Source organism: Oryzias latipes, chromosome 21 (genome assembly GCF_002234675.1).
Source record: "Oryzias latipes chromosome 21, ASM223467v1".
Taxonomy (NCBI): domain Eukaryota; kingdom Metazoa; phylum Chordata; class Actinopteri; order Beloniformes; family Adrianichthyidae; genus Oryzias; species Oryzias latipes.
The window spans coordinates 5,869,930-5,880,423 of record NC_019879.2 but is presented as its reverse complement, the minus strand read 5'-3'; the positions used below and the strand labels follow the sequence as shown (position 1 = coordinate 5,880,423).

General features: G+C 41.6%; 1 protein-coding gene across 2 annotated transcripts in view; it reads right to left on the bottom strand.

Annotated features, from left to right (window-relative positions):
• Window positions 1–4,279: 4,279 nt before the first annotated feature.
• The window catches only part of LOC101164851 (C-type lectin domain family 4 member E-like), a 28,234-nt gene continuing 22,019 nt past the window's right edge, over window positions 4,280–10,494 (bottom strand). For both annotated transcript variants that reach the window (XM_020713153.1, XM_020713151.2), the window contains exons 4-6: window positions 7,937–8,082; window positions 4,778–4,881; window positions 4,280–4,531 (exon numbers count right to left, since the gene is read on the bottom strand). In XM_020713153.1, coding sequence (XP_020568812.1) covers window positions 4,372–4,531; window positions 4,778–4,881; window positions 7,937–8,082 — 410 coding nt within the window. In that variant the 3' untranslated portion in view covers window positions 4,280–4,371. The remainder of the gene's footprint in view (window positions 4,532–4,777; window positions 4,882–7,936; window positions 8,083–10,494) is intronic.

Sequence of the window (10,494 nt, the reverse complement as noted above, 5' to 3'; positions counted from 1 at the left end):
CTCACGGACTCAAAAAATAACTCATTGAATGAACTCAATTTAATTGTGGGCAGGATTTCCATCCAATAAATATGAGTAACCCCACCTCAAAGAAAATTTTTCCATGTAACGAAATATAATTGAGTTAGTCTAACTCAATTTTATCAAGAAAGGCAAGGGAAAAAAAACATGCAACAGCAGTCTGAAGCCCCTTGAACTCAGAACCTCTGTATGTTAAACCCGCTAACTAATCCACTGAGCTAACACTTTTGTGACAACATTAAGCCGCCGGTATAAAGAAATAGATTCATTATTTACATAAATGAGGCTCGTCGTGTACCGTCTTGTTGGGAGAAGCAGAGTTGAAACGATTTCATGCCACAGTTCGTTTTTTACGTGGTAAAAAAACGAACAAAAGTTTTCACTTTTGACAAGTCGAATGATTTGAAGGACCAAAAGTCATAGCAGGCATTAGACGAAGGAGTTGAACATTTTAATAGTTGAATAGTTAAAATAGGTGAAAAATTGTAGCCGTAAGACGGCAAAAAGAATAAATAAAGAGAAACAGGAAAACAGCATTCAACAGCATGCCCCTTACTTGAACTCAATTATTTTGGATTACTGGAGTTATAGGGGAAACTATTAATACATTTTGTGTTAGGTCAATTAAATGTAGATACATTCTTTTAAAATAAATATATTTAAATAAAACAAACAGAATTTTATTGTGTTACATGAAAGAGGGGCTTGAATCATTTTTTTGAAAACTACACCTGAGCCGGGGGTGTCCGTGTCCCTGGGGGTGGGTTCGGGTCCTTGCCCCTGGGCGCTGGGCCCCGCCAAACTTCCAACAGTGGCCGAGCCTGGTCGGGCCATGTTTACAACACCCCTTGTGGGCCCCCTTTTTTCCCCGGGGTGTTCCCCTCCGGGGTGGGGGTGGCTGGCCCCTGCCTTGCTCCTCCCTGGACCAACCGTGGGCCGGCTGGGTGGCTGCCTGGAGCGCGGAGTGGGTCTCCCTTAGGGGGTCCTGACTCGTACCTGGGGTTGGGGCGGGGGGATGCCCGGAACTCCTGGGTGGTGATGGGCTGCTCGTCTGGGGCTGTGGGTGCCCTTCTCGGGTGGGGCCCTGCGTTGGGCTCTTCCGGTGCGGCGGGGGGGCTGTTCCCCTGGTTGGGCTGCTCTCTTTCCCCCGTGCTTCCCTGCTCTCTGGCTCTGGGGGCCTCGCGGCGGTCCTGCTGGTCCTGGCCTGGGTGGCGGATTTGGTCGCCCGGGGGGTGGTTGTCCCCTGCCTGCTGCCGTGTGGCGTTGGGGGTTCCGGCTGCCGCTGCTGCTGCGGCGGGGGTCTGGGTGTGGGGGTGGCTGGGCGCTCCTCCTGCTTCTTTTCACATTCCACCATCCATTTTAGAAGAACATAAACACTCACCATAAACACTCACTAGTTGGTTTAAAGGCATAGGTATGCGTTCGTGAACACTATCTGTTTGGTGTACATGTTGACATGTGGACATTTTTGCAGCTAGCAGGTGTGTTGATGACATTTCAGTGTGTGTGTGGACAGGCCCCGCCCCTTTTGTACTACATTTGAGCCTTGCTGTAATGATAAACAACCAGTAAACTTGTCTGCTCTGTGCTGCTTCATGGTCTTATCCCCCCCTCCCACTATCACCCCCCCCTCTCTAACGTCCCTCTCTCTTCTTCCCTCCTTTCCTTTTCCGTCCGGTCCAACACCAAAGATTTTCAAACATAATTGAAATTAATAAAGTTTGGCCTCAATTACAAAAGGGGTTTATTCAGTCATGCCTTTGGTTTGTCTGAAGATTAATAACCCCTCTTGTTAAAGTAAAATATGTCCAACACAAGAGGCCCTCAGCTCTCATCTGTCTGCCCAGCTGTTGGACAGGACAAGTTTAAAAAAAATATATATATATGTCTTTAATAGAATCAAATAAACACAAAGAAAAAAGTATTTTACGATCTTTCATATTCCTAACTTCTCAGTGTTTTATCAGGGTTTGTTTGGATGAACAAAAAGCTGATATCCTAGATCAAATAAATTACACAATGTCTGGACATTCTTATGATTCATGTAATGTAAAGATTTAGAGATTAGGTTGAGATGGTTGAGTAATCCATTAATGTGAGGTTTCACCTTTAAGAATTTACAAGTATGAATAAAATGCTTTGAAATTAAAAATCAGTGCATTAATCAGAAAGTCCAGATTTTTGTCAATTAATTGTAATCAAATTTTAATTGTATTCCAATTTAAAGGGTTAATGATAATAGCCAATTGTGAAAAGAAGACCAAAACTGTTTTACATGAAAACATTCAAAGAAAATATGTTCCACAGTTTGTACATCATTTCCACAAAAGACACAAAGATCACTATCCCAGTTAAAGCGAGAATGTAAAAAATGATTGGAAGGGTAAATATCATTTAACGGGAATGCTCCAAAAATAGCACTGCTTATATAGCAAATCAATATGTTGTGGCGATCTGGGGGTTAGCCCCGCCTTTATCTTTTAAGATTCATGGGAAGTGGGGAATGTTGGTTGTGTTAAATCACTCACCATAAGTGAGGGAGCTGTGAGCAGAAGTGAAGTTAATGTTATTTGGCAGGTAGTGGGTGTGTTCAAAATAAACGGACAGATATGATTGTCGGCTTACTTATGTGAGTGTCGTTCTCAACAAACCAGGGTTGTGCTTTGCATGGGGCACGGGTAGCAGATTCGGACAAGTGTGGCCGCCACTAAGTAAGAGGATAGTCGCAGGGGTGTCCAATTACAGGAGGTTTTTAGTGGCGCCCTTCATACCACTAAGTGCCCATGAAATAACCCTCAGTCTCAAAAAGGTTGGTGACCCCTGCATTAGACAGTGGTTTGTGAACCTCACTATTGTCCATGGATTACATGAAATCTTTCCACCTTTATCCACCTTTGTCATGGCAGGGAGAACACATCAATGTAAGGGTGGGATAATCTAAGATAGCACAAGGGTTAAACCACACTCAAATCCACCAGAGGGTATAAAAAATAATAATAATAATAAAAGTAATTTGGCTGTGTGTGTGTTTTGATGCTGCCCCCAACACGAAAGTGACCGCAAATCATTTACGCCCAATACTGGAAAAATAAAACTAAACATTTGATGTGCGTGCAGACTGATACCCTCATGGTCAAAATGGCGAACTTCAGAGTATAAAGATAAACACAGGACGTTTCTCGAATAATGGGAAGATTCTTACTTTTTCACTGAATGGAATGGCAAGTCACTATGTTTATTATTATGAGCTTTTGGAAGCAGTAAAATTGTTCATGGCAGAAAAAAACAAAACGTATCCCTGGGAAAATTAAAATTACCATAAAAAGAAGACTACATGAAAGTAGATACAGAGGGTACATAAGCCTCAAGAATAGGAAGGTTAAATTGGGCTTTGCTAAAAACCATCTAAAAAAGCCAGCACAGTTCTGGAAAAACATTCTTTGGACAGATGAAACCAAAATCAATTTTTGCCAGAATGATGGCAAGAGAAAAGTATGGAGAAGGTGTGGAGAAACTCATGATCCAAAGCACACTACATCATCAGTAAAACACTGTGGAGGTAGTGTGATGGTCTGGGCGTGCATGGCTGCTAGTGGCACTGGGACACTAGTGTTTATTGATGACGGGACACAGGACAGAAGCAGCCCAATGAATTCTGAGGTGTTCAGAGACATACTGTCTGCACAGATCCAGGTGAATGCAGCCAAACTGATTGGGCGACGTTTCATAATACATATGGACAACGACCCAAAACATACAGACAAAGCAACTCAGGAGTTTATTAAAGCAAAGAAGTAGAATATTCTTAAATGGCCAAGTCAATCACCTGATCTTAACCCAATTGAGCATGCATTTCACTTGTTGAAGACTAAACTTCAGACAGAAAGGCCGACAAACAAACAGCAACTGAAAGCCGCTGCAGTAAAGGCCTGGCAGAGCATTCAGAAGGAGAAAACCCAGCATCTGGTGATGTCCAAGAGTTCAAGACTTCACGCTGTCATTGCCAACAAAGAGTTTTCAACCAAATATTAGTAATGACCATTTTGTTTTCAGTTATTGCATTTGTCCAATTCTTAACGAGCCCATGAAATGAAGGGATTGTGTTTAAAAAATGCTTTAGTTTTTCACATTTTAATGCAGTCTTTTTGTTCAACCCATGGAATAAAAGCTGAAAGTCTACACTTCAATGGCATCTGAGTATTTTTATTTAAATTTCACTGTGGTAATGTACAGAAACAAAATTAGAAAGAATGTGTCTCTTTTCAAATATTTATGGTCCTGACTGTATATGTTTCTGAAAGGTGAAAAAAAAAAATAACAATCAAAATGCATCTTAATTTAAAGTAGTCTTCAAACATATAAAGTAGCTTCTTTTTCACAGATCCACTTCTGAGAATTTTTGCATGCAATATCATTCCAGGATCCAGGAGTATATCTAATTTGAACACAGTCTTCTTCTCCGTAAGCTTGTATTCCACCACCATTATCAGGCTGATCGTCTCCCCAGAACCTGTCAGGTCAGAAAATAAAAGAATCTGATTCAGACAGCATACAGACAAGCATCCAATTACCATATTTGTATTTCTCAAAATTGACCATTTACACATAAATATAAATGTGTGTAGGTGTGTGTGTGTGTTAATGTTGTGTTTTTCCCCCCACTACATAAAAAACAATTATAATCAAATGGCAACAGCTAAACCAACCCCCAGCCCACTCTGTGTTTTAGTAGCACTGATCCAGACTGAACACTCACTGCAGAGTCAGAGGACTTCCATCTACCCATTTCCAGGTCCCCTCCTGGACTTTGTCAGTCAGTCCAATCCAAACTGGTTTATGGCTGGATGCAAAAATAAAAGTCTGCAAAAAGTGTAAAAAACTGTGTAAAAAGAAAAAAATAAATGTATTTTTGCTTTGACTCATAATGCTGTTCAGCAGCCTTTTAACATGTTTGTTAAAATAGGATACACTTTTAAAATGTAAAACTTAAAAGAAGCTAATGATTTAAAACACATTTGAATTTAAATAGGATCCCATCAAAACATTTAAAAAAGAAAAGAAAACAAAATGAACAATTTTTTATCTTAGGTGACAGAACAAGCACAATACAGATGATATGAGCTATCTGTTTAATCCTTTACAAAAAGGTTTTTGTCAATCAACGTTTTATTGAGGGGTTTAAAGGATTATTGGGGGTCCCAGGTTTACAGTGGCCGGAATTGTAATCAGCCTTCCAAGAATGACCAATTTGTCAAAGTAACAATGAGTTGTTTTTTTTTTGGAGTTTGCATGTTCTCCCCGTGTGTGCGTGGGTTTTCTTCGGGATCCCTGGCTTCCTCCCACCATCCAAAAACATGCTTCATAGGTTGATTGGCAACTCTAAATTGACCATAGGTGTGACTGTGAGAGTGAATGGATGTGTGATTGTGGACATTCTACCCTGCGACAGACTTGCGACCTGTCCAGGGCTTCCCCTGCCTTCGCCCACAAGTGGCCGGGATAGGCTCCAGCAGCCCCGTGACCCCGAAAGTGAAAACGGTACAGAAAATGAATGAATGAATGAAAACAATGAGTTTTTAACAAACATAAATATACCACATCTAAACCTTTGATTGTCTCTTCCTCCATTTTCAATAAACAGTACCATGCAAACTTATCTTCACTGAAGCAGAAAAACAAACTTTTAGTGGAACAACCATGTTTGATTGAAAAGCTTATGGTTTCTGTTCTATCTTGAGTGCCTTGAACCAGGATTTATGATTCCTAGTTCTGCTCAACTATCTCTCATTGAGTGGAACAATGGGACTGAATTTAGGCAGTCCTGTGCTCATGTTTCTGTTCCTATTCCTAAAAGATCCTGGTTCCACATTTCCATGGACTTTGTTACTGGTTTGGCTACTTCAGATGGTGAAACTGTGGTCTTCAATGTTGTTGACTATTTCTCCAAAATAGCACACTTCCTTCAGCTAAGGAGACAGCAAATGTACTGCTTCTGCAGGTGCTTCGGCACCATGGTGTGCCAAGTGACATCGTTTCAGACAGAGGGCCCTGGTTTTTTGGCTAGGCTCTGGTGTATGTTTCATCATTCGCTTGGAGTCGCTGTATGTTTGTCCTCAAGTTTTCCCCCTCAGTACAACAGCCAGTCAGAAAGACTTAACCTACAGTCAGAAATTAGTCTATGCATCCTCTGTTCCTGAGATCTTTTGTGGTCTTGCATGGTGGTCTGGGCTGAGGATGCGCATACCAGCTTGCCTTCTTCTGTCGCAGGAATGTCCCGTTTTGAAGTGATGCACTGTTATTTGCTTCCATTGAAGACTTGGGCTGCTGTAGCCCCTCATGGGTCAGATTCATAGGACTTGCTGGAGGGTCTGTTTAGTTTTCCTTATTATGGAGGGATATAAGGCTTTAGGTTGCCCTGGCCTCTTCATGTCCACCCCACATTTCATGTGTCTTGGGTTCCATCTCATTTAGTTTTTCACCCGGACCTAATTTCTGACTTTTAGCCTGCGAACTCTGATCAGCTTGATAAACTGTGGGGCCAGCCTTTGAGGGGGGTTACTGTCCTGTTTTCAGCCTGCTGATTAGTCTTTTATTTTTTTTCTGCCCCATCTCCCTGTAATTAAGACTTATCAGTTGCTGCGGTTACATGTGCAAAATATCTTTGATCGGATCAAAGATTGGATTAGAATTGAACTGTGTACATGAGCAGGGAAAAAGCGTATTCGATTATAACAAACATTTACATACGCCACACTTTCAATTGGAATAAATCATTTGGACATGTCCAGAACTCTCTAAAATCCCGAAAAAACTGCTGAAGAAAGAAATGTTGAGTTTCGTAAACAAACCTGCAACATATATTGAGATGATCTTTTAAACGTGATTTTGTTAATGTTATGATCATTATTACTGGTAAGTGCTTGTTCTCTTAATTTTTTCTTATCAGTGCTTTTTTTCTTGGCAGTCTGGAGCCAGAAGAAGGGTTAGGTTAGGCTAATACGTGCCAACAACAACATTTAGCCGTGGATGCAGTTAAAATCCATGCGCTCAATGCCACAATGTGCATCTTTACTGAACGTAAATATGTGGGAATAACATCAGGCTTTATTTTGTCTGGTCACAACTGGAAACATGAATTAACATGCTTGTTTATATGGTTTCTCAGGACTGAGCTGCATTTTTCTATTCAAAAGCTGCCTCAGTTAGCTCACAAACAAAGAAATTTTCATCCGAACGAGTCTGATCAAGGTAGAGTATTCTGAACGGCGTGTTTACCTGATGATTTTTATTCTGATCAGGTCTTCATTCCGATTACTTTTGTCCACGCAAACGCAGCTTTTGTCACTTGTAAACAACATCATGTTGTTTACAGCAACATCATGGTCTGATTTCATGTTGCTGTGACAGAGTGGATTCCTAAAAAGTACTGCTTTGTTGGATTACTGTGTTTTTTTTTTTTTTTTTTTTTGTCCTGAGATTTTTTTTGTCTTGTTTGTGCGAGTTGTTCTCAGGATTTGGATTTATGTGACTGCTCACATCTGGACAGACTGAAGTGGACCCCGTTGTGTGGAACTAGTACTGAGGAGGGTCTCATTCCCTGTTTGGAGTTTTGCCTCTTCCTTTTCCCCTGAGGAAGAACCTCTTAGTCCTACATTTGAATCATGCTGTAAGGATAGGCTCTGTCATTTTCCCCTGCCATTTTTGTTTTCCCCCACTAACTCTATTCTGCATTTTAGATTTTCTCAATGTGGGTCTGACTGCAGTTATCACTTCCTCCTTCGTTTGGACTGATTTGGGTTGTCCTCACTAAATAATTACATTAGTGTTTGTTGTTTAATCTCTGTTTGTTAATGTGTTTTTTTTTTTTTTTTTAAAAAAGTAATCCAAAAGAGACACAAACTAAAGAAACAAGCACCTTTTCGTCATTGGTGTTTATCACCACCAGATCAGCTTCTCTGGCTCTGCAGGACTCTCTTGCTTCATCCCAGGACTTAGACTCCACAGAGAAGAAGTAACAAGAGGAACCAAATCCGATCCATTCAGCAGAACATCCTGTTTTTTCTGGAGGACATTTGAAACGTAAAGCAATTCACAATTAACACATTATGCAAAACAAGCAGATTTGATTTTATACAGAATCCGAATTCTTTCAAAAGTTCTGTAGAAATTCATAAAAAGTAACTTTCTGTCCCTCTTGCTTGATGTCAAGAAATTATCTTAACACCTATTAGGGTTGTGCCGATGGATGATGGGTGACTGACCTCACGATGGAGAGACACCATCGTGATGCCACACACCCGCCACGCTGCGAATCGACACCATAAGCCACGATTACATGTGCAAAATATCTTGATCGGATCAATGGTCGGATTAGAATCCAACCGTGTACATGGGCCCAGAAAAATGTTTTCAGAATATAACAAACGTTCACATGGGTCACACTTTCAGTCGGAATAAATCCTTTGCACTTGCGCAGTAGTGTTTGAAATACAGGAAGAGGAAATTAGTTTTGGCCGAGCGGCTATATACATAGATATGTAGCAGCTTGGGAATATAGGAGAAGATCTCCTAAACGTGCTTTTATTAATGTTATGGTTATTTTGAAGCGCCTATTCACTCATCATTTTAATTTTAATCCGTGTGGTCAGTGCTTTTTCTGCTGAAGAACGGAGCCGGAAAGAAGCCAGAGTTAGCAGTATGCTAACACGGGCAACATTAGCTTTGGAGGTACATAAAATCCATGCGGGAAATTCTGCAATCTGCATCTTGGCTGCACGTAAATATGTGGCAATAACATCAGCCTTTATTTTGTCTGGAAACGACTGGAAACACAAATCCACGTGATTGTTTGAACGGTTTCTAAGGACTGAGCCACATTTCTGCTTTGAAGCTTACACCGCCTCAAAACCGCTGTGTGATCTAACGGTCCGAGCTCTGCCCGGACACACACTTTTAGACCCGGTTCTCCTAGCTCGTTCACCTAGAGCTGTGAGATGGATCACAGTGCTAAGTCTCCCACACATAGCGCACACGTATGCATGTTTGCAGACGACACAACTCTGGTGGGTCTCATCACCAAGGGCGATGAGACCAACTACAGGGAAGAGGTGGATCTGCTGACAAAATGGTGCGGAGATAAAAACCTCGTGCTAAATGTCAGCAAGACAAAGGAGATTGTTGTCAACTTCCAGAGGGGCCACACTCAAAACCTGCCACTGATCATTGATGGTACTGCTGTTGAGAGAGTGAGCAGCACAAAATTCCTGGGGGTTCACATCAATGAGGACCTCTCCTGGACCGCCAACACCACATCATTGGCAAAGAAAAGTCAGCAACGTCTCGACTTCCTGCGGAAACTAAAAAGATCAGGTGCTTCACCAGCCATCATGACCACATTCTACAGAGGAACCATCGAGAGCATCCTCTCCAGCTGCATCACTGTGTGGGGGGGGCAGCTGCACACACAGCAACAGGAGAGCCCTGCAGCGCATAATCAACACAGCCAGGAGAATCATTGGACCACCACTCCCCTCCCTGCAGGACTTATACATCAACCGCCTCACCCGCAAAGCACTAACAATTGTCAAGGACACACACCACCCTGCACACAACCTTTTCAGCGTTCTGCCCTCGGGGAGGATGTACAGGAGCCTCCGCTGCCGCACCACCAGAAACAGCTTCACACACCAGGCCATCAGGATGGTAACCCCCCCACCCCCCCCACCTACCCACCACCCATCTCCCCCCATGTACAGTGCTCAAATGACCCCCCCCCTCCACTGCCTTGAACACTGCCTTAAGTGCACTCGCACTTTAAATAGCTAATAGCAATTGTTGTAAATTGTCTTTCTTTTTCACTCCTTTCCCTTATCTATTTTATTTTTTTCTTCTCTTGAACAGACATGAGAGAGTAAGAAAAGGAATTTCGATTCATTGTATGTGATGCACATGTGAAGAAATCGACAATAAAGTTGACTTTGACTTTGACACGTAACAAAGCATCTTCTTCTCTATTTTGTTTATTTGTTTTTTTTGTTAAAGTCATTTCCCTCAGTTTATACTGGATCATCGCGGATGAGTCATTAGTTGGGAAATAAAATATATAAAGTAAAACAACGAATAATAATTATATGATAATTATGATAAAGAAAAATTATAATTTATATGCAGCTGTTGCAACAACATTGGAACCTGTTGTGTACTCTATTATCAATTAATGATGAAGTGTTTGTCAAATTTACAAAAGTTACAAATCAAGCTTAACAGGCTATACAGTAGGTGTTAATGCAACCCAATGTGGCTAATATTGAAAGATCTTTTTTCTGTATAGTCTCGGTCCCATTCACCCAAACAAACACACAAATTCACACACTGATGGTGGCTCCACTGCCGAACCAGATCCCGAGCCACTTCAACTGGCTCCTCTTGATGTGGAGGAGCAGTGGCTCTACTCCAAGCTCTCTGTGGGTTACT